General features: G+C 42.8%; 1 protein-coding gene across 1 annotated transcript in view; it reads left to right on the forward strand.

Moving 5' to 3' along the window:
* The window catches only part of LOC138658121 (B-cell differentiation antigen CD72-like), a 79,127-nt gene that overhangs the window by 33,560 nt on the left and 17,885 nt on the right, over positions 1 to 27,682 (forward strand). Inside the window, exons 4-6 of the mRNA XM_069745665.1 lie at positions 1,490 to 1,579; positions 20,493 to 20,826; positions 23,060 to 23,340. Of these exons, the coding sequence (XP_069601766.1) occupies positions 1,490 to 1,579; positions 20,493 to 20,826; positions 23,060 to 23,340 (705 nt within the window). The remainder of the gene's footprint in view (positions 1 to 1,489; positions 1,580 to 20,492; positions 20,827 to 23,059; positions 23,341 to 27,682) is intronic.

The following is a 27,682-nucleotide window of genomic DNA, read 5'->3' on the forward strand; positions in this document are numbered from 1 at the left end:
AGCAATCACTCACTGAGCGGAAGAATCGTGACAATAACTACAATCAGTCGCTTCCTATAACCATCAACCATCAGCTTCCTACTCCTCTCACCTAGAATTGTCAATGACTCTTCTTACAAACTGTTCCAGATCTCTCATATTTGAAGGCATATTCTCCCAACAGCAATTTTAAGATCACTCCACAGGTGATGATTGGAATTAATTGCTGCCACTTCATACCTCAACAGCGTTTTGCTTCCATCCATTTCTGGAGGCTACTTGAGGTATGTTTGAGGTAACTGTCCTCCTGGAACACCCATGACCAAGAACGCAAAACCATTTTTCTGACACCAGGCACTATATTGCTACTAGAAATCCTTTGGTAATCTTCAGATTTCATGATGCCTTGCACACAGTCAAGACACCCAGTTCCGGAGGCAGTAAAATAATCCATAAATATTAGTGAACCTCCACCATATCTAACAGTAGGTGCTGTGTTCTTTTCTTTGAAGGCCTCCTTCCATTTAGAATGATGTTCTTTAACAAAAAGCTCTATCTTAGTCTCATTTGTTCACAAGACGCTTTCCAAGAAGGATTATGGCTTACATACAGTACATTTTGGGAAACTGCAGTCTAGCTTTTTTATGTTTCTGTGTCAGCAGTGCGGTCCTCTTGGGTCTCCTGCCATAGCATTTCATTTCATTCACATGTGGAATAGTTCACACAAACACTGATGCAACTTGAGCCTGCAGGATAGCTTGAATTTCTGTGGAACTTATTTGAGGCTGTGTATCCACCATCTGGACTATCCTGCATTGCAATCTTTCATCTAATTTCTATGATGTCCATGTCCAAAGGGACTAGCTTCAGTGCCTTGGGTTTTAACTTTTTTGATTATTTTGTGCAGTGTGGATAAAGGGAAATCAAGATCTCTGGAGATGGACTTGTTACCTTGAAATTGTTGATATTTTCCTACAATTTTGTTTTTGAAGTCCTCAGACCGTTCTCTTCTCCTTTTTCTGTTCTCCATGCTTAGTGAGGCACACTCAGACACACAACGCAAAGATTAGGTCAACTTCTCCTCTTTTTATCTGGTTTCAGGTGTGATTTTCATATTGCCCACACCTCTTACTTGCCACAGGTGAGTCTGAATGAGCATCACATGCTTGAAACAAAACTGTTGTTTACCCACAATTTTGAAAAAAAGCCAACAATTTTGTCTGGACCATTTATGGGGTTTTGTGTGAAATTTTGTCCAATTTGCCTTTTTTTCAGTTTCTTGGATTGTTCCAATAAACACAAAGCAAGTAAAAATGGGGAATTGTAATAATTTTCTGGGAGAAATACTTCATTTTATGAAACGAATTCCAGGGTGCCAACACTTTTGGCCATGACTTTATATACCTGTGCATCGAGCTGCAGTCTGTATATACTGTATAATTCTTTCCTCAACATTGCACTTTGACGGTGGTAGGAAGTGGAATAATCCCATTCGATGCTTTGCTTTCAGATCTAAAGGCTTGCCCTCAATATCTGACAATCACTCTCATCCTCCTTTCCTGCTCTCTTACGGTCATTGTCATTGGACTTTCTGTACGATGTGAGTATTAGCAGAGTTTATTACCATTAACATAAGTGTGTACCCAACCGTAGAGTAATCCTGACCTCATACAGTCACCCGTTGTCCTAATCTATCGGGATTCATCTTAGGTGCCGATAGACCTCAGTCATAAGACGAGATTCACCCCTCTCTACACTGGGGTCTCAGCTCCTTGTCTCCTCTGATGTGATTAATGGGGCTTTTGCCATGAAGAGAGATGAGGATCTCGCCTCATATGAAGGTCTGAATCTTTACCGGTTCTCTGAGTCAGCTGTCAACCCGCTCTTTCCATTCAATAGAGTTTGCATCCTACAGACACGAATCAAATTAATTGCACCAGCAGCGACATTCAGCAACCTGACGAGGTTCTTCACGCTGTTGACGTCATAGCTGTGCCACAGGGACACATAAGACAGCGTTAAGGTAAGCTCTCCACAGAAACCGATGACACAGAAGAAAGTGACTGGAAGAGGTGTGGTCAGTGTGAAGGAACAGGGTGCAAGAGGGAGGAGAAAAGTGCAAGAAAGCAGCATGTGAGAAGGAGCCAACTGTGAGGAACACAGCTTGAGGTGGACACTATGAAGAGGAGCAGCTTGTGAAGGACAATATGGAGAGGGGAAGCCTGTTTTGGACAATATGCAGAGAGGAAGCTTGTGGGGGATGGTTTGTAAAGGAGTTGAATGAGGTGCACAGTAGGGAGAGGGGCAACCTGTGAGTAATATTATAGAGAGGGGAACCCTGTGGGTGACAGTATGTAGAGGGACAGCCTGTGGGTGACAGTATGTAGAGAGACAGCCTGTGGGTGACAGTATGGAGAGGGACAGCCTGTGGGTGACAGTATGGACAGGGACAGCCTGTGGGTGACAGTATGGAGAGGGACAGCCTGTGGGTGACAGTATGGAGAGGGACAGCCTGTGGGTGACAGTATGGAGAGGGACAGCCTGTGGGTGACAGTATGGAGAGGGACAGCCTGTGGGCCACAGTATGGAGAGGGACAGCCTGTGGGTGACAGTATGGAGAGGGACAGCCTGTGGGTGATAGTATGGACAGGGACAGCCTGTGGGTGACAGTATGGAGAGGGACAACCTGTGGGTGATAGTATGGACAGGAACAGCCTGTGGGTGACAGTATGGAGAGGGACAGCCTGTGGGTGACAGTATGGAGAGGGACAGCCTGTGGGTGACAGTATGGAGAGGGACAGCCTGTGGGTGACAGTATGGAGGGGGACAGCCTGTAGGTGACAGTATGGCGAGGGACAGCCTGTAGGGACAGCCTGTGGGAGACAAGTAAATTTATGTAACTTGTATGTAACCCCTTCTCATGTACAGACCATGGAATCAATGGTGCTATATAAATAAATAATAATAATAATAATAATAATAATAATAATGTAATTTATACAATCTAATTTTCTGGATTTTATTTTTGATATTCTATTTCTCAATGTAAATTAACCTACCCTTAAAATTATAGACTGTTCATGTCTTTGCCAGTGGGCAAACTTACGGAATCAGCAAGGGATCAAATACTTATTTCCTTCACTGTATGTACCATGGTCCGGTAACAATAACAAAGGTAAAATCATCTTCCATCACCAATCGTTCATACAGAATGATTGGTCCCCCGTTACAGATAGCTTAGTGCTTCAGGGGTGCGGTTTATAGAACAACAGTAACAGAACTATTACATTTTATATTTTTAACTCCTTCACCCCCAGAGCTTTTTTTGTTTTTGCGTTTTCGTTTTTCGCTCCCCTGCTTCCCAGAGCCATAACTTTTTTATTTTTCCATCAATATGGCCTTAGGGCTGTTTTTTGTGGGAGGAGTTGTAATTTTGAATGATACCATTGGTTTTACTATGTCATGTACTAGAGAACAGGAAAAAAAATCCAAGTGCGGTGAAATTGCAAAAAAACTGCAATCCCACACTTGTTTTTTTTTTTTTTTTTACTTTTTTGCTAGGTTCAATAAATGCTAAAACTGACCTACCATTATGATTCTCCAGGTCATTACGAGTTCATAGACACTATACATGTCTAGGTTCTTTTTTATCTAGGTGGTGAAAAAAATTCCAAACTTTGCTTAACCCCTTAAGCCCCAAGGGTGGTTTGCACGTTAATGACCGGGCCAATTTTTACAATTCTGACCACTGTCCCTTTATGAGGTTATAACTTTGGAACGCTTCAACGGATCTTGGCGATTCTGACACTGTTTTCTCGTGACATATTGTACTTCATGTTAGGCCGGCGTCACACATAGCATAAGACAATACGGTCCGTATATTACGGCCGTAATACGCTGAAAAGTCCCCAAAAAAGTGGTCCGTAGCTCCTCCGTAGGCAGGGTGTGTCAGCGTATTTTGCGCATGGCATCCTCCGTATGTAATCCGTATGGCATCCGTACTGCGTGTTTTTCTCGCAGGCTTGCAAAACCAACACACGGCTATACAAGGGATCCATGTGTAAAAAAAAAATTATATATATACTGTCTATATATATATATATATATATATATATAAATATATATATGTCATTAGACACATATATGTATATATTTTAACTTCAAACAGCGCTAGATAGGTTTAAAGCCGGTAATTCAATTACCGGCTTTTGCTTTCTCCTTCCTAAACCCGACATGATATGAGACATGATTACATACAGTAAACCATGTCTTCTCTCCATTTTTTTTTGCATATTCCACACTACTAATGTTAGTAGTGTGTATGTGCAAAATTTGGCCGTTCTATCTACTAAATTAAAGGGTTAAATGGCGGAAAAAATTGGCGTGGGCTCCCACGCAATTTTCTCCGCCAGAGTAGTAAAGCCAGTGACTGAGGGCAGATATTAATAGCCTGGAGAGGGTCCACGGTTATTGCCCCCCCCCCCCCCCTGGCTAAAAACATCTGCCCCCAGCCACCCCAGAAAAGGCACATCTGTAAGATGCGCCTATTCTGGCACTTGGCCACTCTCTTCCCACTCCCGTGTAGCGGTGGGATATGGGGTAATGAAGGGTTAATGCCACCTTGCTATTGTAAGGTGACATTAAGCCAAATTAATAATGGAGAGGCGTCAATTATGACACCTATCCATTATTAATCCAATACTAGTAAAGAGTTAAAAAAAACACAAACACATTATTAAAAATTATTTTAATGAAAAAATCACAAAGGTTGTTGTAATAATTTATTCTACGCTCAATCCACTCACTGAAGACCCTCGATCTGTAACAAAAAATAAAAAATAAACCAACAATATCCATACCTTCCGAAGATCTGTAAAGTCCCACGATGTAAATCCATCTGAAGGGGTTAAAATATTTTGCAGCCACGAGCTCTGCTAATGCAACGTTGTTCGTGGCTGCAAAACCCCGGGGAATGAAGGTAAAGTAGGTCAATGACCTATATTTTCCTGCATTTGCGGTGAGGCGCCCTCTGCTGGTTGTCCCTAGATCGTGGGAACTTTCCTAGAAAGCTCCAAGGCTCCAGTTCATAAGAGGGCAACCAGCAGAGGGCGCCCTCTTATGATCGCGAGCCAGGGATCTGTATGTAAACCATGTCTCATATCATGTCGGGTTTAGGAAGGAGATAGCAAAAGCCGGCAATTGAATTACCGGCTTTAAAGCTATCTAGCGCTGTATGAAGTAATAATATATATACATATATGTATCTACTGACATATATATATATATATACCTATTCTATGTGTACACATTTATTCTACCTATTCTACTGGAAGCTGTCAGTGTGATTTTACTGTACACCGCACTGAATTACCGGCTTTTCTCTCTAACACCGCTGCGTATTTCTCGCAAGTCACACTGCTGGTCCGTGTGTAATCCGTATTTTTGGGCTTCCATAGACTTTCATTGGCGTTTTTTTTTGCGCAATACGGTGACAAACACACCATGCTGCGATTTTGTACGGCCGTAGAAAGCCGTATAATACTGATCAGTAAAATACGGCAGATAGGAGCAGGGGCATAGAGAATAATTGTGCCGTTTGGCGAGTTTTACTGACGTAGTTTCTGCGCTCTTACGTCCGTAAAACTCGCAAGTGTGACGGCGGCCTTATTGGTAAAATTTATTCGATATAACTTGCGTTTATTTGAGAAAAAAATGGAAATTTGGCGAAAATTTTGAAAATTTCGCAATTTTCCAAATTTGAATTTTTATACCCTTAAATCACAGAGATATGTCATGCAAAATACTTAATAAGTAACATTTCCCACACGTCTACTTTACATCAGCACAATTTTGGAACCAAAATTTTTTTTTTGTTAGGGAGTTATAAGGGTTAAAAGTTGACCAGCAATTTCTCATTTTTACAACACCATTTTTTTTTTTAGGGACCACATTTCATTTGAAGTCATTTTGAGGGGTCTGTATGATAGAAAATACCCAAGTGTGACACCATTCTAAAACCTGCACCCCTCATGGTGCTCTAAACCACATTCAAGAAGTTTATTAACCTTTCAGGTGTTTTACAGGAATTTTTGGAATGTTTAAATAAAAATGAACATTTAACTTTTTTTCACACAAAATTTATTTCAGCTCCAATTTGTTTTATTTTACCGAGGGTAACAGGAAAAAATGGACCCCAAAAGTTGTTGTACAATTTGTCCTGAGTACGCTGATACCCCATATATGGGTGTAAACCACTGTTTGGGCGCATGGGAGAGCTCGGAAGGGAAGGAGCACCGTTTGACTTTTCAATGCAAAATTGACTGGAATTGAGATGGGACGCCATGTTGCGTTTGGAGAGCCCCTGATGTGCCTAAACATAAAAACCCCCCACAAGTGACACCATTTTGGAAAGTAGACCCCTTGAGGAACTTATCTAGATGTGTGGTGAGCACTTTGACCCAACAAGTGCTTCATAGAAATTTATAATGCAGAGTCGTAAAAATGAAAAATGATATTTTTTCACAAAAATGATATTTTGGCCCCCAATTTTTTATTTTCCCAAGGGTAAGAGAAGAAATTAGACCACAAAAGTTGTTGTGAAATTTGTCCTGAGTACGCTGATACCCCATATGTGAGTGTAAACCATTGTTTGGACGCATGGCAGAGCTCGGAAGGGAAGGAGCGCCATTTGACTTTTCAATGCAAAATTGACTGGAGTTGAGATGGGACGCCATGTTGCGTTTGCAGAGCCCCTGATGTGCCTAAACATTGAAACCACCCACAAGTGACACCATTTTGGAAAGTAGACCGCCTAATGAACTTATCTAGATGTGTTTGAGAGCTTTGAGCCCCCAAGTGTTTCACTACAGTTTATAACGCAGAGCCGTGAAAATAAAAATTCTTTTTTTTTTCACAAAAATGATTTTTTAGTCCCCAGTTTTGTATTTTCACAAGGGTAACAGGATAAATTGGACCCCAAAACGTAGTTGTCCAATTTATCCTGAGTATGCTGATACCCCATATGTGGGGGGGGGAAGCACTGTTTGGGCGGATGGGAGAGCTCGGAAGGGAAGGAGCGCCATTTGGAATACAGACTTAGATGGATTGGTCTGCAGGCATCACGTTGCATTTGCAGAGCCCCTGATGTACCCAAACAGTACAAACCCCCCACAAGTGACCCCATATTGGAAACTAGACCCTCCAAGGAACTTATCTAGATGTGTTGTGAGAACTTTGAACCCCCAAGTGTTTCACTACAGTTTATAACGCAGAGCCGTGAAAATAAAAATTCTTTTTTTTTTCACAAAAATGATTTTGTAGCCCCCAGTTTTGTATTTTCACAAGGGTATCAGGATAAATTGGACCCCAAAAGTTGTTGTCCAATTTGTCGTGAGTACGCTGATACCCCAAATGTGGGGGGAACCACTGTTTGGGCGCATGGCAGAGCTCGGAAGGGAAGGAGCGCCATTTGGAATACAGACTTAGATGGATTGGTCTGCAGGCGTCACGTTGCATTTGCAGAGCCCCTGATGTACCCAAACAGTACAAACCCCCCACAAGTGACCCCATATTGGAAACTAGACCTCCCAAGGAAGTTATCTAGATGTGTTGTGAGAACTTTGAACCCCTAAGTGTTTCACTGCAGTTTACAACGCAGAGCCGCGAAAATAAAAAAATCTTATTTTTCCCACAAAAATGATTTTTAGCCCCCCACATTTTTATTTTCCCAAGGATAACAAGAGAACTTGGACCCCAAAAGTTGTTGTCCAATTTGTACTGAGTACGCTGATACCCCATATGTTGGGGTAAATCCCTGTTTGGGCGCACAGGAGAACTCGGAAGGGAAGAAGCACTGTTTTACTTTTTCAACGCAGAATTGGCTGGAATTGAGATCGGACGTCGCGTTTGGAGAGCCCCTGATGTGTCTAAACAGTGGAAACCCCCAATTCTACCTGAAACCCTAATCCAACAACACCCCTAACCCTAATCCCAACGGTAACCCTAACCACACCCCTAACCCTGACACACCCCTAATTCTAATCCCAACCCTAATCCCAACCGTAAATGTAATCCAAACCCTAACCCTAACTTTAGCCCCAACCCTAACCTTAACTTTAGCCCCAACCCTAACCCTAACTTTAGCCCCAACCCTAACCCTAACTTTAGCCCCAACCCTAACCCTAACTTTAGCTCCAACCCTAACCCCAAACCTAACCCTAGCCCCAACCCTAACCCTAGCCCTTCATCACCCCCTTAGTTAGGGAAAAATAATAAAATTAAAAAAAATGTATTTATTTCCATTTTCCCATCAGGGCTAGGGTTAGGGTTAGGGCTAGGGTTAGGGTTGGGGCTAGGGTTGGGGCTAGGGTTGGGGCTAGGGTTAGGGCTAGGGTTAGGGTTGGGGCTAGGGTTAGGTTTGGGGTTAGGGTTGGAGCTAAAGTTAGGATTAGGGTTGGGGCTAAAGTTAGGGTTAGGGTTGGGGCTAAAGTTAGGGTTAGGGTTGGGGCTAAAGTTGTGTTGGGGTAAACCCCTGTTTGGGCGCACAGGAGAGCTCGGAAGGGAAGGAGCACTGTTTTACTTTTTCAACGCAGAATTGGCTGGAATTAAGATCGGACGCCTAAACAGTGGAAACTCCCCAATTCTACCTGAAACCCTAATCCAACAACACCCCTAACCCTAATCCCAACGGTAACCCTAACCACACCCCTAACCCTGACACACCCCTAATTCTAATCCCAACCCTAATCCCAACCGTAAATTTAATCCAAACCCTAAACCTAAGTTTAGCCCCAACCCTAACCCTTACTTTAGCCCCAACCCTAACCCTAACTTTAGCCCCAATCCTAACCCTTACTTTAGCTCCAACCCTAACCCCAAACCTAACCCTAGCCCCAACCCTAACCCTAGCCCTAACCCTAGCCCCAACCCTAGCCCCAACCCTAACCCCAACCCTAGCCCCAACCCTAACCCTAGCCCCAACCCTAGCCCCAACCCTAGCCCCAACCCTAGCCCTAACCCTAGCCCTATCCCTAACCCTAGCCCTAACCCTAGCCCTAACCCTAACCCTAGCCCTGATGGGAAAATGGAAATAAATACATTTTTTTAATTGTATTATTTTTCCCTAACTAAGGGGGTGATGAAGGGGGGTTTCATTTACTTTTATAGCGTTTTTTATATCGGATTTTTATGATTGGCAGCTGTCACACACTAAAAGACGCTTTTTTATAGCAAAAAAGTTTTTGTGTCTCCACATTTTGAGACCTATAATTTTTCCATATTTTGGTCCACAGAGTCATCTGAGGTCTTGTTTTTTGCGGGACGAGATGACGTTTTTATTGGTAACATTTTTGGACACCTGACAGTTTTTGATCACTTTTTATTCCGATTTTTGTGAGGCAGAATGACCAAAAACCAGCTATCCATGAATTTCTTTTGGGGGGGGGTGTTTATACCGTTCCGCATTTGGTAAAATTGATAAAGCAGTTTTATTCTTCGGGTCAGTATGATTACAGCGATATCTCATTTATATCATTTTTTTTATCTTTTGGCGCTTTTATACGATAAAAACTATTTTATAGAAAAAATAATTATTTTGGCATCGCTTTATTCTCAGGACTATAACTTTTTTATTTTTTTGCTTATTATGCTTTGTGGCAGCTCGTTTTTGATCGCGTGTTATTCCACTTTTTGTTCGGTGGTATGATAATAAAGCGTTTTTTGGCTCGTTTTTTTTTTCTTACGGTGTTCACTGAAGGGGTTAACTAGTGGGCCAGTTTTATAGGTTGGGTCGTTACGGACGCGGTGATACTAAATATGTGCACTTTTATTGTTTGTTTGTTTGTTTTTTTTAGATAAAGAAATGTATTTATGGGAATAATATATATATATTTTTTTATTATTTAGTAATTTTTTTTTTTTTTTTTTTACACATGTGGAATTTTTTTTTTTAAACTTTTTTACTTTGTCCCAGGGGGGGACATCACAGATCGCTGATCTTACAGTTTGCACAGCACTCTGTAAGATCGGCGATCTCACTCACATCGCTGCAGGCTTACCAGCACCTGCAGTCGACCCGGAAGTGCTCCCTGCAGGACCCGGATGCAGCCCCGCAGCCATTTTGGATCCGGGGCCTGCAGGGAGAAGACGCTCGGTACAAGGTGAGCACATCACCTTGTACCGATCGTCTCAGGGAAGCCTGCAGGGAGCTCCCTCCCTGCGCGATGCTTCCCTGTACCGCCGGCACACAGCGATCATGTTTGATCGCGGTGTGCCGGGGTTTAATGTGCCGGGACCGGTCCGTGACCGCTCCTGGCACATAGTGCCGGATGTCAGCTGCGATAGTCAGCTGACACCCGGCCGCGATCGGCCGCGCTCCCCCCGTGAGCGCGGCCGATCACTATGACCTACTATCCCATCGGTGGGAATTAAGGCCCACCCCACCTCGACGGGAGAGTACGTCATATGGGATTAAGGGGTTAAAGAAAAAAAAAATTGCACAATTTTCCGATGCCCGTAGCGTCTCCATTTTTCGTGATCTTGGGTTGACTAAGGGCTTATTTTTTGTGTGCCAAGCTGACGTTTTTAATACCATTTTGGTGCAGATATGTTCATTTTAATGCAATGTCGCTGAGACCAAAAAAACGTAATTCTGACATTTTGACTAATTTTCTCGCTACGCCGTTTAGCGATCAGATTTAGCTTTTTTTCTTGATAGATCGGGCGATTCTGAACACAGTGATGCCAAAAATATGTAGGTTTGATTTTTTTTTTATTGTTTTATTTTGAATGGGGCCAAAAGGGGCGATTTGAACTTTTATTGTCATGATCATGATCCGTTCCAGGGTTTAATCCTGTCTGCCCTTTTTCCAGGTGGATCATGTGAAGGGTTAACTTTTCTCTGCCTCATTCTGGGTTCAGGTTTGCTATTTAGCTCCCTTTTTCCTGCTGGCAGTGTCAGCTATAGTTCTGCCTTCGGCGTGTGAACCTGACTCTGGTAGCTCTTGATTTGTCCTGCTGTGATCCCTGACTTGCCCTGTGTCTGTTGTCTCCCTCTGTCTGCCCTTTTCCCAGCATTTCCCTGTGTTTCACTTTTTGATTCTCTGGTTTCTGACTTGGCTTGTATTCAGACTCTCTTCTGCCTTCTGACTTTGTCTTATCCGCTTCTGACCGTTGCTGAACCTCGTGGCTTGTTTCTGACCATTAATTCAACATATGTCTTTTATAATCTCAGGGCACTTCACAATAACATACCAACTAATCCCACATAATTATATGCGAGAAGAAGAAGAGATCCCAAATCATTATTAAGACCAATGTTTATTAATAAATATTAAAAAAATAACATAATAAAAAAAAGCAAATAATACCGTAGGGGACACCACCATACACAGATATCTATACCTATACACACAATGTGATATATAGTAAATATTAGCAAGGAAGAAGCAGGAGGCGAAACGCGCGTCGGGGTGAGGTGACACCATAAGCACAAGGCACTATACTCTCTCACTGCATTGTATGATATTTGGCTTCCACACTGGTCCACTCTAGGGGGTTGTTTTGGTTCGCATATCTTCATTGGCATTTTTTGCCTATGTAAACAGAGGCCATTGTGCCGATTATGGTTACCTTTTTATAGGTTAGTAATGTATTGTTTTGGCTGTGTATGTTGACTATATTATATGACTACGTGATGTAATAACCACCTTCTTGTGGGCATTACCATTTGGAATTGTGTCCAGATTGATTTGTTTCTCAGTGGAGATACTTGCTAATATTTACTATATATCACATTGTGTGTATAGGTATAGATATCTGTGTATGGTGGTGTCCCCTACGGTATTGTTTGCTTTTTTATTGTTATTTTTTTAATATTTATTAATAAACATTGGTTTTAATAATGATTTGGGATCTCTTCTTCTTCTCACATATAATTATGTGGGATTAGTTGGTTTGTTTCTGACCATGTGTATTGCTGATCCCTTTAGTACTTCTGCCTATTGTTGTTTTTTGACTCGGCCTGTTTGACACCCTCTGGCCACTTGGTGGCGCCTATGCTGCTGCTCTGTGGTGCTTCTCTGTGTACGCAGTCTCACTTCCCTCTCAAGCTCCCTCTGGTGGAGGTTGCATTACACTGCACTGCAGCAGCATGACATTTATATATTTTTTTATTTTATTTTATATTTTTAAAAACATTTTTCTTTAACTTTTGGCATGCTTGTCATTATGGTTTAAGAAGAGAAAACACAGTAGTTTGCCAATGAATGGCTTCACCCAACCACTAGCCATGAGTGGAGGAAAAGTTTTGGTGTTATCATTCAAATTCTCTGAAAAAAAGGCCAAGAAAGCAACAATTCTGCCGGGGTATGTAAACTTTTGAGCACAACTGTACATAAAGTAAATTAATAAACAGATCTAAAGTTATTAACTTGAAAAGTGCTGCCTCAACCTCCAAATTACTTAAGGCAATGCATTACGGTCACCACTTTGTCACAACTGAGAAAATATGACTTTCATAACAGTCATGTCAATGATGTTCATAAAAAAACAATATTCATAATTTTAATGGGCAACTAAGCATCTGAATATAGTTTTTCTGCTATTTTTTTTCTTATATACAGACAAGGCCCATAAATGTCACCTTCTGCATTTTTAATCAAGCTGGGGAAGGAAGTCACATCTGCTGTCCATTAGATGATCCTCTTCAATTACCTGTTCACATCAGGAGGGTCCCCTTGCACAGGGGTCATCTGATGGCCGTGTAGAGTTTAATAAAGGGCTAGGCTTGCTTTAGTTTTCACTATGGTAACGTTGAAAATTTGATTGATTTTTACAATTATATCTATAGCAGTCTAGTGATGTCTGCTAACAACAACTCCCAACATCTCCTTACCAATGCTAAGGGTATGAGAGTTGTAGGGTTAGGCAATAGAAATATATTTGGTGGGGACTTATTGTTATTGCAATTAATTGCTGTAATAAAGGGGTTGTGCCCTTTCAGAAAATTCTAGTCCCCAAGCGCAATTTGCTGAATCTCCAGCGTCAATGCCTGGAATTTGCTGCAGTGTTTAGCTCAGAAGCTCTGAGCAGGATTTTCATCTGTGCTGACAGGCCTTTTGATTGGCTTTTGACATGACGTCAGAAGAAACTCGCGATGTTGTAATGTGCCAATAAGAGGGGAAATTCCATCCACCCCTTCACATTGAACAAATGGGAGGAGAGAAAGCTATGTTTAGCTGGAGAAGATCTCCTTTTTGAAGTGGTATTAATATCAGCTAGGAAGAGAGAAACTAATTAAAACAACATTTGAAGCAGAGACCGTCTGCAGTTTCCAGGTAATTAAACATGAGATTCTCCGGGACAAAGACCGTCACCTCAAGATTTGTTTACACATAGGCGTCCTTTGAGGCCTCCTTTGTTCCATTAAGATGAATTGTGTTCTCCAGGAAGAAGCTTTCTTTGATGGAAGAAACTGTTGCAGACCAGCTGTTGCCAGTGTTCAGATATGAATATTAGAGTTTGCATTAATCAGATATATATATATCAGGTATAGATTTTCGGCATTGTAGAAAAATGGACGGACGTGACTCACTCACACACATCTCTGTGGGGCCACTAGAGTAACTCCAACTTAATAACAATCCAATAGATGATGTGAACCAGGCCATGTTTGACTCCTATGTAACCGTAAAATCCTGATAAGAAACATGACGTCAACATCTAAGTCTTGGGATGTATTCATGTACTAATGGGGATTCTGGTGATGTATCTTTTACTGATGGTGGTTCTGGTAATGTATTTGTGTACTGATAATGATTCTTGTTTGGTATTGCCTCCATTAAAAGCGAAGATATTAATAATATTCAGTATGGTCACATCTATAAAAGGTCCATCTATCAAAATTATCAACACATAAAACAAATTAAGGAAAAAATTAAAATCTAAATGCCAGGTGTTTTTGTCACCTTACCTGTGTGAAAAAATCTAGCAAAAAGCAAAAAAATGTTGTATGTACTCAAAATGAGTATCAAATAGGGATAGGTGAATCTGAACAGTAAAATTCTGGGTCCGTACTGAACACCTACCGTCTGTGAGCGGACCCTGAAAACAGACATCTCCCTGAAGTCTGTGTTGCTGTTTGGGTTTGTCAGCCCAAACATCTGGTGTTTCCCAATGCTGTCAACTGTGTAACAGCGTGAAAAACACCAGTTCTGATCAGTGTTAAGTTCGATATGGAGATGACAGCGTGAGAGCCAGCAGCTGAGACCGGCGGTAAAAAGGTTGTCACCAGTCACAGATGTTGGCTGATGAGTGTACTACTCTCATCATCGTACTCCCAATCTTGCTGATGAGACTATTCATCAGCTGGCGGGTGTGCAATAAATAAATTAATGAATTAAATTAAATTAAAATAAAATAGCATGGAATCCCATCTATACTGTAATTGCTAACCAGTAAAAAAACACAAAAATTGAGCTTAACTTGAGTTGGTGCACATGCAGAAGTTAAACGCATGTTCACACTGGCCACAAAACATTAAAACCTTTAAGAGAAAAAAAGTAAGCAAAAACCCTGATGTAACTAAGTAAAAGAGCAAAAAGTGCATTTAAATAACACAGCGTTTTTAGTAATACTGTTTTTTGATCAAAAAATAGCAAAAAAGCCATCCCACCGCATCAAGGTAACTCTGATCGGGACAGTCCTACACTGTCTAATATTAAAACCTTACCATGTGTCAATGATGACCTCAGTGTGAATAAGGACAGACAAAAAGGAACTGGGCCCAACCAGTGAAACACCAGACTGGGGAAGCCTTATATACAATCTTTAGCTCAGAAACAGAGCGGCCACACCCTTGACTTACACAGAATGCAACAATGCAGAGAAAAAAAACACAAAAATTGAGCTTAACTTGAGTTGGTACACATGCAGAAGTTAAACATATGTTCACACTGGCCACAAAACATTAAAACCTACAAGAGAAAAAAAAGTAAGCAAAAACCCTGATGTAACTAAATAAAAGAGCAAAAGTGCATTTAAATAACACAGCGTTTTTAGTAATACTGTTTTTTGATAAAAAAAAAATAGCACAAAAGCAATCCCACCACGTCAAGGTAACTCTGATAGGGACAGTCCTACACTGTCTAGTATAAAAACCTTACTATGTGTCAATGTTGACCTCAGTGTGAATAAGGGCAGACAAAAAGGAACTGGGCCCAACCAGTGAACACCAGACTGGGGAAGACTTGTTAACCAGTGCAGACAAAATCATCAGCTGCAGACTGGTTATCAAAAATAGAAGGGTCCCTCACACTGTTTTTTTAAAATCATTTAAATAAATTATTTAAAAAAAATGGCTTTGGGTCCCAATCCATTTTTGACAACCAGCTAAGCTAAACTAGACAGCTGGAGGCTGTTATTCTCAGACTGGAAAAGGCCATGGATATTGTCCCTCCCCAGCCTAACAATAGCCCGCAGCCACTCCAGAGAAAGTGTATCTGTGAAGTTGATAGTCATCTTTGTACTGTCAGCTGACATCAACCCCACAGGTTAGTAATGGAGAGGCTTCTATTAGACACCCCCATTACTGACCCCACAGTCAAATGTATTAAAAGCACAGACACAGATAAAAGTCCTTTATTTGAAATATAAGCACAGATTTCTTTATTTATAATAAACATTCCCCACCCTCTTTCATCTACTTACTACTGTAAAATAAAAAATAAAAAAGAGCGCAACGGAGTTCATTGACTGTGAACTCCACTCATCTTATTGATATCACCACTCGGCGCTGCAGCTGAGTTCTTAGGCTCAGTATCTCATGGATTCACGGCTGAGCTGTCACATCATGCCACTGCTAAGCCATGGAATCCAGATGTAGCAAAGTTGAAGTGCATTGTGGGACATATGGATAGATGAGGAATATTGTTTTGTTTTTTTTTAATTTTCCTAAATAAATTCTTAAAAGGAGGGGTCGAGAGTTTTTGTATTTCCAATTAATTGCTTTATTTTGGCTGTGCCTTTATTGCATCTTATGGATGCATCGTTTCTGGGGTGGCTGAGAGCTGATGTTCTTAGTCTGGGAGGGGGTCAATATCCATGGTCCTTTTTTAGGCTATTAATATCAGCCTGCGTCTGTCCGTTTAGCTTCTGCTGCTTATTAAATACACGGGGGGACGCCACATCATTTTTTGAGGGTCTCCATTATAATAACCAGTAAAGGCTAAGCAAACACCTGTGAACTGATATTTATAACCTGCGAACCTTTATTGATATTGGCCCGACCCCAGGATATTAACATCAGCCCCCAGCTGTCTGCTTTCACTCAGCTGGTTATGAAAATTACGGGGTACTCGGTGCCTTTTTTTCAATTATTTTTTTAATTATTAACAAGTACTGTAAGGTCACCTTAGTTCTTAGCAGCTGTTTCTCTTTCTCTGCAAGTGGCAGTGCCAGACTGATGAACGACACTGAGTCCGGCACTCAGCACTCCGGCATTTATCAGTCCTACACTTCAGTTACCAGAGTTCACAGCTACCAGGTCTCCCGGCAGCTGTGAGGCCCGGAAATCTCATGGGGAACTTTGAGGGACATTTTAGTGATACATTGGTTGAAATAAAGACGTAGGTCCATCAAGTTCAACCTTTCTCCACCAATTGTACATTTTGTCATTAATTTATCTATAATGGGTTTATGAGAAATCGCTCCTGTCAAACCAATCTAATCAGTTTTTATGAAGAGGTAAGCTATAGGCTGGACCACGGTGAGTCATTGGACGTGGTATATCTCGATTTTTCCAAAGCGTTTGATACCGTGCCGCACAAGAGGTTGGTACACAAAATGAGAATGCTTGGTCTGGGGGAAAATGTGTGTAAATGGGTTAGTAACTGGCTTAGTGATAGAAAGCAGAGGGTGGTTATAAATGGTATAGTCTCTAACTGGGTCGCTGTGACCAGTGGGGTACCGCAGGGGTCAGTATTGGGACCTGTTCTCTTCAACATATTCATTAATGATCTGGTAGAAGGTTTACACAGTAAAATATCGATATTTGCAGATGATACAAAACTATGTAAAGCAGTTAATACAAGAGAAGATAGTATTCTGCTACAGATGGATCTGGATAAGTTGGAAACTTGGGCTGAAAGGTGGCAGATGAGGTTTAACAATGATAAATGTAAGGTTATACACATGGGAAGAGGGAATCAATGTCACCATTACACACTGAATGGGAAACCACTGGGTAAATCTGACAGGGAGAAGGACTTGGGGATCCTAGTTAATGATAAACTTACCTGGAGCAGCCAGTGCCAGGCAGCAGCTGCCAAGGCAAACAGGATCATGGGGTGCATTAAAAGAGGTCTGGATACACATGATGAGAGCATTATACTGCCTCTGTACAAATCCCTAGTTAGACCGCACATGGAGTACTGTGTCCAGTTTTGGGCACCGCTGCTCAGGAAGGATATAATGGAACTAAAGAGAGTACAAAGGAGGGCAACAAAATTAATAAAGGGGATGGGAGAACTACAATACCCAGATAGATTAGCGAAATTAGGATTGTTTAGTCTAGAAAAAAGACGACTGAGGGGCGATCTAATAACCATGTATAAGTATATAAGGGGACAATACAAATATCTCGCTGAGGATCTGTTTATACCAAGGAAGGTGACGGGCACAAGGGGGTATTCTTTGCGTCTGGAGGAGAGAAGGTTTTTCCACCAACATAGAAGAGGATTCTTTACTGTTAGGGCAGTGAGAATCTGGAATTGCTTGCCTGAGGAGGTGGTGATGGCGAACTCAGTCGAGGGGTTCAAGAGAGGCCTGGATGTCTTCCTGGAGCAGAACAATATTGTATCATACAATTAGGTTCTGTAGAAGGACGTAGATCTGGGGATTTATTATGATGGAATATAGGCTGAACTGGATGGACAAATGTCTTTTTTTCGGCCTTACTAACTATGTTACTATGTTACTATGTTACTAATGCACGCAATGATATGTATATCAAGGAAATCATCCAGCCTTTTTTTTAAAGCTGTCATACTGTCTGCCATTACTGCTTCTTGATGTAGGGCATTCCACAGTCTGACTGGAGTTTACAGCTGCTAGAATATCTGGAGGCTGTGAACTAAGGTTGCCTTGGGTGTGTATTTTACAGTACTTAACAAATAAAAAAAATGAAAAAAAAAAGTTGTGGGGTGCCTCGTAATTTTCATAACCAGCTGAGGAAAAACCGATGGCTGAGGGCTGATGTTAATATTCTTGGAAGGAGTCAATAGCCATAAAAGTTCCCAGGCTATTAATATCAGCTCACAGCTATTTGCTTAGCCTTTACTGGTTATTACTATTGGAGACCCCAACCAAAAAAAATATGTGGGGTCCCCTCTATATTTAATAACCAGCAAATGCTAAACACACAGTTGCAGACTGGTATTAAAAGCCAAGGTAGGGCCATGGTAATTGGCCCCCTCCCAAATTAAGAATATTAGCCCTCAGCCTCCCGTAAATGGCGCAATGATAAGATGTGCCAAAATGTGGCACTTAGCCTCGCTCTTTACACTTATCCTGATGCGGTCACAAGTGAAGTAATATGTGTAGGGTTAATGTCGGCTTTGCAAGGTCAGCTGACATCAAGCCTAGTTGTTAGTAATGGAGAGGCATCTATAACATGCCCCCATTACTAACCACAAAGTGAAAATTAAATAAAGACACACAGAGAAAGTCCTTTAATTGAAATAATCACTCCTCACCCTCTTTTCCCCAATTATTACTGTAAAATTAAAAATAATACAGCACCTGTCCGCTGATGATCCATTTGTCCCACGAAGAGCCCAACTCTGCTTCATCTGGATTGCATGGCTGAGCGGTGGCATGATGCAGAAGACAGTGAGCTGAGCTGGAGAACCGCTGCCTGTGACCAGCGGTAACCTCAATGATGTAACTGAAGATGCACTCTCAGTCTCAGCTCAGTGTCTCCTAGACTCTCAGTTGAGCAGTCGCATCATGCCGCAGCTCAGCCATGCAATCCTGATGAACCAGAGTTGGGCTCTTCGTGGGACAAGTGGATTATTGCCGGACAGATGAGGAACATGGTGTTTTATAATTTTTTACTTTATAGTAATAAATAGGTCAAGGAGGGTGGGGAGTGTTTAAATCAAATAATGGAATTTTCTCTGCATCTTTGTTTTTATTACATGTAACTATGGGTTTAGTAATGGGGGCGTTTTAACGATGGATCTCCTTTACTAACCTGTGGGCTTGATGTCAGCTGACATTACAAAGCTGACATCAGCCCCACAAATATTACTCCACTTGCCACCACACCAGGGCATGTGGGAAGAGGTGGATAAAGCAGCATTATTGGTGCATGTAATAGATATGCCTTTTCTGGGCCGGCTGCGGGCTGCTATTTTTAGGCTGGGGGGGGGGGCATTATACATGGCTCCTTTACAGGCTGAGAATTCCAGCCCCCAGCTGCTCTGCTTTAGCTTGGCTGGTAGTCAAAAATGGGGGGGACCCCAAGTTGTTTTTATTTATTTAAATAAATAAAAAACCAGCATGGAACCCCTCTATTTTTGATAACCAGCCATGATAAAGCTAACAGCTGAGAGTTGCATCCCACAGCTCTTGGTTTTGCCTGCGCTGGTTAGCAAAATTAGAAGGGTCACCATGCCATCTTCTAATTTAATTTATGTATTGCATAGGCACCGGCTGACGAAACCCGGGCGTACGATTATGAATAGTACTCTCATGAGTCATTACTTGTGACCGACGGTAACCTTTTTACTGCCAGTCATAGCGGCTGGCTCTCGCTGTTATCTGTATGACAGCGTGGGAACTCTGACCGACAGTAACGAACTTGCTGCCAATCAGAATCTGTGTTTCTCGCGCTGTCACACATATGACAGCATGAGAAACACCAGATGTTCGGGCCCTCCATTCATTTAAATGAGGTCCGAGTTCGGGTTTCAGTGTGGGTACCGTTTTGGTACTCAAACTTTTTTAAAATGTTCAGCTGAACCCGCCGGACCCGAACATCCCCGGGTTCGCCTGCCACTAGTATCAATAATTTAAAAAAAAATGCTCTCATGAAGCTCCATGGATGAAACAATAAAAAATGTAAGAAGTTTTAAAAAATTGCATCGCAAACAAAAAAATTTTTTAAAAGAAAAAAATCCTTGAAAGTTAGTTCTCGTTGTAATGACGCTGAGCTTTAGAATCATGTTCCCAGGTGACCATAACATGAAGACCCTAAAAGCAGATCGAAAAAACAATGGCAGAATTGTGTTTATTCACGGTAGTTTTACACTGCACTGAGGGGAGAGGCTCCATTTCAGTTTTCGACACAGGAAGCCGAAAAGCCCGAATCGGCCCTGGTGTGACTGATTCTCAATGTCTAAACATACACAAGTGTTCTCCTCATCTCCTTTGACTGCACCTTCATCTGTTTCACCCGAGTCTTACATATTTTATTAACATGACTGATGTATATACTGCATTGTGTAATGTCTCAGTATCTCAGGTGTCGGATCTACAGCACCGCACAGAGGCCAAATTACAACAACTGCAGGGGGAACATGAAGAGCTCGGCTCCAGGTTTACCCAGGATAACTCAAGAAAAGACTCCATGATTGAAGTGCTTAATGAGAACCAGAGGCAGAGTCAACGAGAACTGGAGAAAACCTCATCCTCCTTGTACCAGGTGCAGAATAAATGGAAGACCACCACCCAGGAGATGGAAAGAATCATAAGAGAAAAGGAAAACACAGAGACCACCCTGAGAGGACTGCAAGAAGACCTCCAGAGCACCAAGACCCAACTGGAAGACAAGCAGGAGGAGCTCTCCCGGTAACTACCTAAAAGTCATCGTCACCTTGTCACATAATCTATGGCAAAACCAGCAGCAAGAGGCAAAAATCTGCCCAGATTAGCAGCTCAGCAAAAGGTTGTGAGAATGTCCTGGAGACCATTCTCATCACTGAAGTCCTGATGTCTCTATATAGGCCCAAACACATAATCATACGTGGACACATAATATCATCAGAAGTGGCAAATCCTATTCCCATGCACTATCCAACTAGCATCATCACAAGTGGCCAAAATATCATCATATAGGACCCAAAATGTATCTAACAGTGTCCAAATAATATCATCACACAGGGTCCAAATAATATCACACGGGGCCCAAATAATACTGTCACTGATATGATGGTTGTCAACAATGGGACACTGTTGTAGCTTTAAAGGGTTATTCCCACCATTAGGTTATTGGATCAGTGATAACCTTCACAAAGGATTGGTCCCTAATCCAACCCCACCTTTAACCCCTGTACAGACTGCGCAGGATTCCTTCACCTGGCCTCATCCTTTGTCTTGAGGCTGCTGATTCCCATATTCTGTTGATCCGTCTCTCCAGACAGGATTCGGGGGGCATTGCTAAACAGCGCAGGGATTTTTCCGCATCTCGCATTCAGACTCATATGTCGTATACTGAGATTGTCGCACCCCTTTGGATGTTATTCACGCAGGTGTGCACCACCAGAAGATAATATAATAGTAGAGCGAGGACAGGAGGAAAGGCTGGGAATACAAATGAACTTTGGTTTCATGATCAATAATATATAAATTGTAAAATACACATAGATCCGATTGGGATGTAGATAAGATCACAGCTAAGATTGTAATCACCAGTGTGACCACAAAATATCGTATCGGGTCCGATATACAATGGAAGTGGCTGATATCATACAGCAGTGAGTTACATTTTCTACCCCTGTGACATGCCCACCAGGGCCGCGGGGTACTCGGAACCGGGTCTGACAGTTCTTTGGAGAAGTCACGGGGCCGTGACCCGACTCCGTGGCCCTGGCTGTGCCGTAAAATGGGGAATATGTAAATGGGATTTAACGTGACGCCACCTGTGGTGTTCGGCCACGGATGGCCAACGCTGCTAAAGGAGACCGCTGGGGCTGATGGTGACGCAGCTGGGATGGTTCTGCTCCCCACAGGTGGAGCTGGGTCCCAGGGCTACTGGTCCCGTGTATGTCAGGCTTTGTGTACCTTGTGGTGCAGGACTCAGAGCGCAAGAGATCACTGAATGACACAAGGGTTGTAGTTTTCCTTTACTTGATGGTTGATAGTACCAACCGGGGCACTGGTAGCATCATAATGCAGAGCCGGGCTGCCTGGAAGCAATTTTTGGATACACCTGGCCAGGTAGTTACGAAGGCCTTCCTTCTACGCTGTCCTCCCTTTTTTCCTTGCTGCCTCACCGCTCGTCCTCCTTCAGCTAAAAATGTCTCTTTCTGTTTTTAAAAACTTACTGCTGCCCACATTTGTGTCGGCTCCAGGCTCTGGTTTGCTGCTGTGCCACCGGGTATTAGATCGGGCCAGGAGACCTGCAGCTCTCCAGATTTAGCTGCCGGGACTTCAGTACCCACGCAGCAACGGACTCCGGTATCCGGTTCCTAGCACTCAGCTCTGGGGCGAGTTTAATCATAGCTCCACTCCCCAGGTTCTGCTCCACTTCTCCCCTACTGACACCTGGTAAGGGGACCCCTCCTTGCTTCCAGGTATGACATTACTCCCTATGAGGGAGGCTATGCCACTGTGGCAACCGGACTCCTGGGTTGCCCCACCTGGGAGAGATATTAATGCAATTTATCTTATCCCCCCAATGACCCTGTAAATTTGAGGATTAATAACTTGAACAGTAATTTACAAGGGACTTTATAGTTCTAATGACTCCACAATCTGGCATTTATTGGGATTTAGTGGTCACAGCGGTGAATACAATCTTAGAAGCTGTGATCTTATCTGCATCCCAATCCCATGTATGTGTACAGCAGAAGTCTCTGTATATGACGGCACTGCCACGTGGAGTGGTCCACCATTTATTTACAGCCACCAGCAACGTAACATAGCTAACTAATAAATCTGGGCATAAAACCCCCAAACAATATTAAAGTATTCAAGGGCAGAGACATAAATGGCCATGTAAGGAGGCTGACCTTCACACAGACCCTTCCACCATGGCCCATCTACAACCGGTCTGACTTCTGCTTCACGCTTTCTACTCTAGATGTGAAAACAGCCTCAGATTGGTGAACACACAGAAGAAGACATCAGAGACTGCGCTGACTCAAACAAGAAAGACGCTCTCGACCACACAGGCGAAACTAAAAGCAAAAGAAAATGACTTAGTCTTAAAGGATACAGAACTTTCTAATGTAAAAAAATCTCTTTGGGAGGCCCAGAAAAACCTGGAGGAGAAGAGGAGATATTCTGAGCAACAGGAGAAAAAACTGACTGACCTGGATGAGAGACTAAGAGATGCTGGAAATTGTTTAAGTAGCACAGGAAGTAAGTAAAAAACATGTGAATGTACAGTGTCGGTATCAGGGGTACATGTGTACGTGGTGTACAGTGTTAGTATCAGGGGTACATGTGTACGTGGTGAACAGTGTCAGTATCAGGGGTACATGTGTATGTGGTGTACAGTGTCAGTATCAGGGGTACATGTGTACGTGGTGTACAGTGTCAGTATCAGGGGTATATGTGTACGTGGTGTACAGTGTCAGTATCAGGGGTATATGTGTACGTAGTGTACAGTGTCAGTATCAGGGGTACATGTGTACGTGGTGTACAGTGTCAGTATCAGGGATACATGTGTATGTGGTGAACAGTGTTAGTATCAGGGGTACATGTGTATGTGGTGAACAGTGTCAGTATCAGGGGTACATGTGTATGTGGTGAACAGTGTCAGTATCAGGGGTACATGTGTACATGGTGTACAGTGTTAGTATCAGGGGTACATGTGTTTGTGGTGTACAGTGTCAGTATCAGGGGTACATGTGTACGTGGTGTACAGTGTCAGTATCAGGGGTATATGTGTACGTGGTGTATAGTGTTAGTATCAGGGGTACACATGTATGTGGTGAACAGTGTCAGTATCAGGGGTACATGTGTATGTGGTGTACAGTGTTAGTATCAGGGATACATGTGTACGTGGTGAACAGTGTCAGTATCAGGGGTACATGTGTACGTGGTGAACAGTGTCAGTATCAGGGGTACATGTGTATGTGGTGTACAGAGTCAGTATCTGGGGTACATGTGTATGTGGTGTACAGAGTCAGTATCAGGGGTACATGTGTATGTGGTGTACAGAGTCAGTATCAGGGATACATGTGTACGTGGTGAACAGTGTCAGTATCAGGGGTACATGTGTATGTGGTGAACAGTGTCAGTATCAGGGGTACATGTGTATGTGGTGAACAGTGTCAGTATCAGGGGTACATGTGTTTGTGGTGTACAGTGTCAGTATCAGGGGTACATGTGTTTGTGGTGTACAGTGTCAGTATCAGGGGTACATGTGTATGTGGTGTACAGTGTCAGTATCAGGGGTATATGTGTACGTGGTGTATAGTGTTAGTATCAGGGGTACACATGTATGTGGTGAACAGTGTCAGTATCAGGGGTACATGTGTATGTGGTGTACAGTGTTAGTATCAGGGATACATGTGTACGTGGTGAACAGTGTCAGTATCAGGGGTACATGTGTACGTGGTGAACAGTGTCAGTATCAGGGGTACATGTGTATGTGGTGTACAGAGTCAGTATCTGGGGTACATGTGTACGTGGTGTACAGTGTCGGTATCAAGGGTACATGTGTACGTGGTGTACAGAGTCAGTATCAGGGGTACATGTGTACGTGGTGTACAGTGTCAGTATCAGGGGTACATGTGTATGTGGTGTACAGTGTCAGTATCAAGGGTACATATGTACGTGGTGTACAGTGTCAGTATCAGGGGTACATGTGTATGTGGTGTACAGTGTCAGTATCAGGGGTATATGTGTACGTGGTGTACAGTGTCAGTATCAGGGGTACATGTGTACGTGGTGTACAGTGTCAGTATCAGGGATACATGTGTATGTGGTGAACAGTGTTAGTATCAGGGGTACATGTGTATGTGGTGAACAGTGTCAGTATCAGGGGTACATGTGTACATGGTGTACAGTGTTAGTATCAGGGGTACATGTGTTTGTGGTGTACAGTGTCAGTATCAGGGGTACATGTGTACGTGGTGTACAGTGTCAGTATCAGGGGTATATGTGTACGTGGTGTATAGTGTTAGTATCAGGGGTACACATGTATGTGGTGAACAGTGTCAGTATCAGGGGTACATGTGTATGTGGTGTACAGTGTTAGTATCAGGGATACATGTGTATGTGGTGAACAGTGTTAGTATCAGGGGTACATGTGTACGTGGTGAACAGTGTCAGTATCAGGGGTACATGTGTACGTGGTGAACAGTGTCAGTATCAGGGGTACATGTGTACGTGGTGTACAGAGTCAGTATCTGGGGTACATGTGTACGTGGTGTACAGTGTCGGTATCAAGGGTACATGTGTATGTGGTGTACAGAGTCAGTATCAGGGATACATGTGTATGTGGTGTACAGAGTCAGTATCAGGGGTACATGTGTATGTGGTGTATAGTGTTAGTATCAGGGGTACACATGTATGTGGTGAACAGTGTCAGTATCAGGGGTACATGTGTACATGGTGTATAGTGTCAGTATCATGGGTACATGTGTACGTGGTGAACAGTGTCAGTATCAGGGGTACATGTGTATGTGGTGTACAGTGTCAGTATCAGGGGTACATGTGTACGTGGTGTACAGTGTCAGTATCAGGGGTATATGTGTACGTGGTGTACAGTGTCAGTATCAGGGGTATATGTGTACGTAGTGTACAGTGTCAGTATCAGGGGTACATGTGTACGTGGTGTACAGTGTCAGTATCAGGGATACATGTGTATGTGGTGAACAGTGTTAGTATCAGGGGTACATGTGTATGTGGTGAACAGTGTCAGTATCAGGGGTACATGTGTACATGGTGTACAGTGTTAGTATCAGGGGTACATGTGTTTGTGGTGTACAGTGTCAGTATCAGGGGTACATGTGTACGTGGTGTACAGTGTCAGTATCAGGGGTATATGTGTACGTGGTGTATAGTGTTAGTATCAGGGGTACACATGTATGTGGTGAACAGTGTCAGTATCAGGGGTACATGTGTATGTGGTGTACAGTGTTAGTATCAGGGATACATGTGTACGTGGTGAACAGTGTCAGTATCAGGGGTACATGTGTACGTGGTGAACAGTGTCAGTATCAGGGGTACATGTGTATGTGGTGTACAGAGTCAGTATCTGGGGTACATGTGTACGTGGTGTACAGTGTCGGTATCAAGGGTACATGTGTACGTGGTGTACAGAGTCAGTATCAGGGATACATGTGTATGTGGTGAACAGTGTCAGTATCAAGGGTACATATGTACGTGGTGTACAGTGTCAGTATCAGGGGTACATGTGTATGTGGTGTACAGTGTCAGTATCAGGGGTATATGTGTACGTGGTGTACAGTGTCAGTATCAGGGGTACATGTGTACGTGGTGTACAGTGTCAGTATCAGGGATACATGTGTATGTGGTGAACAGTGTTAGTATCAGGGGTACATGTGTATGTGGTGAACAGTGTCAGTATCAGGGGTACATGTGTACATGGTGTACAGTGTTAGTATCAGGGGTACATGTGTTTGTGGTGTACAGTGTCAGTATCAGGGGTACATGTGTACGTGGTGTACAGTGTCAGTATCAGGGGTATATGTGTACGTGGTGTATAGTGTTAGTATCAGGGGTACACATGTATGTGGTGAACAGTGTCAGTATCAGGGGTACATGTGTATGTGGTGTACAGTGTTAGTATCAGGGATACATGTGTATGTGGTGAACAGTGTTAGTATCAGGGGTACATGTGTACGTGGTGAACAGTGTCAGTATCAGGGGTACATGTGTACGTGGTGAACAGTGTCAGTATCAGGGGTACATGTGTACGTGGTGTACAGAGTCAGTATCTGGGGTACATGTGTACGTGGTGTACAGTGTCGGTATCAAGGGTACATGTGTATGTGGTGTACAGAGTCAGTATCAGGGGTACATGTGTATGTGGTGTATAGTGTTAGTATCAGGGGTACACATGTATGTGGTGAACAGTGTCAGTATCAGGGGTACATGTGTACATGGTGTATAGTGTCAGTATCATGGGTACATGTGTATGTGGTGTACAGTGTCAGTATCAGGGGTTCATGTGTACGTGGTGTACAGTGTCAGTATCAGGGGTACATGTGTACGTGGTGTACAGTGTCAGTATGAGGGGTACATGTGTACGTGGTGTACAGTGTCAGGGGTACATGTGTACGTGGTGTATAGTGTTAGTATCAGGGGTACACATGTATGTGGTGAACAGTGTCAGTATCAGGGGTACATGTGTATGTGGTGTACAGTGTTAGTATCAGGGATACATGTGTACGTGGTGAACAGTGTCAGTATCAGGGGTACATGTGTACGTGGTGAACAGTGTCAGTATCAGGGGTACATGTGTATGTGGTGTACAGAGTCAGTATCTGGGGTACATGTGTACGTGGTGTACAGTGTCAGTATGAGGGGTACATGTGTACGTGGTGAACAGTGTCAGTATCAGGGGTACATGTGTACGTGGTGTACAGTGTCAGGGGTACATGTGTACGTGGTGTACAGTGTCAGTATGAGGGGTACATGTGTACGTGGTGAACAGTGTCAGTATCAGGGGTACATGTGTACGTGGTGAACAGTGTCAGTATCAGGGGTACATGTGTACGTGGTGTAC

The sequence above is a fragment of the Ranitomeya imitator genome, chromosome 1 (genome assembly GCF_032444005.1).
Source record: "Ranitomeya imitator isolate aRanImi1 chromosome 1, aRanImi1.pri, whole genome shotgun sequence".
Classification (NCBI taxonomy): Eukaryota; Metazoa; Chordata; class Amphibia; order Anura; family Dendrobatidae; genus Ranitomeya; species Ranitomeya imitator.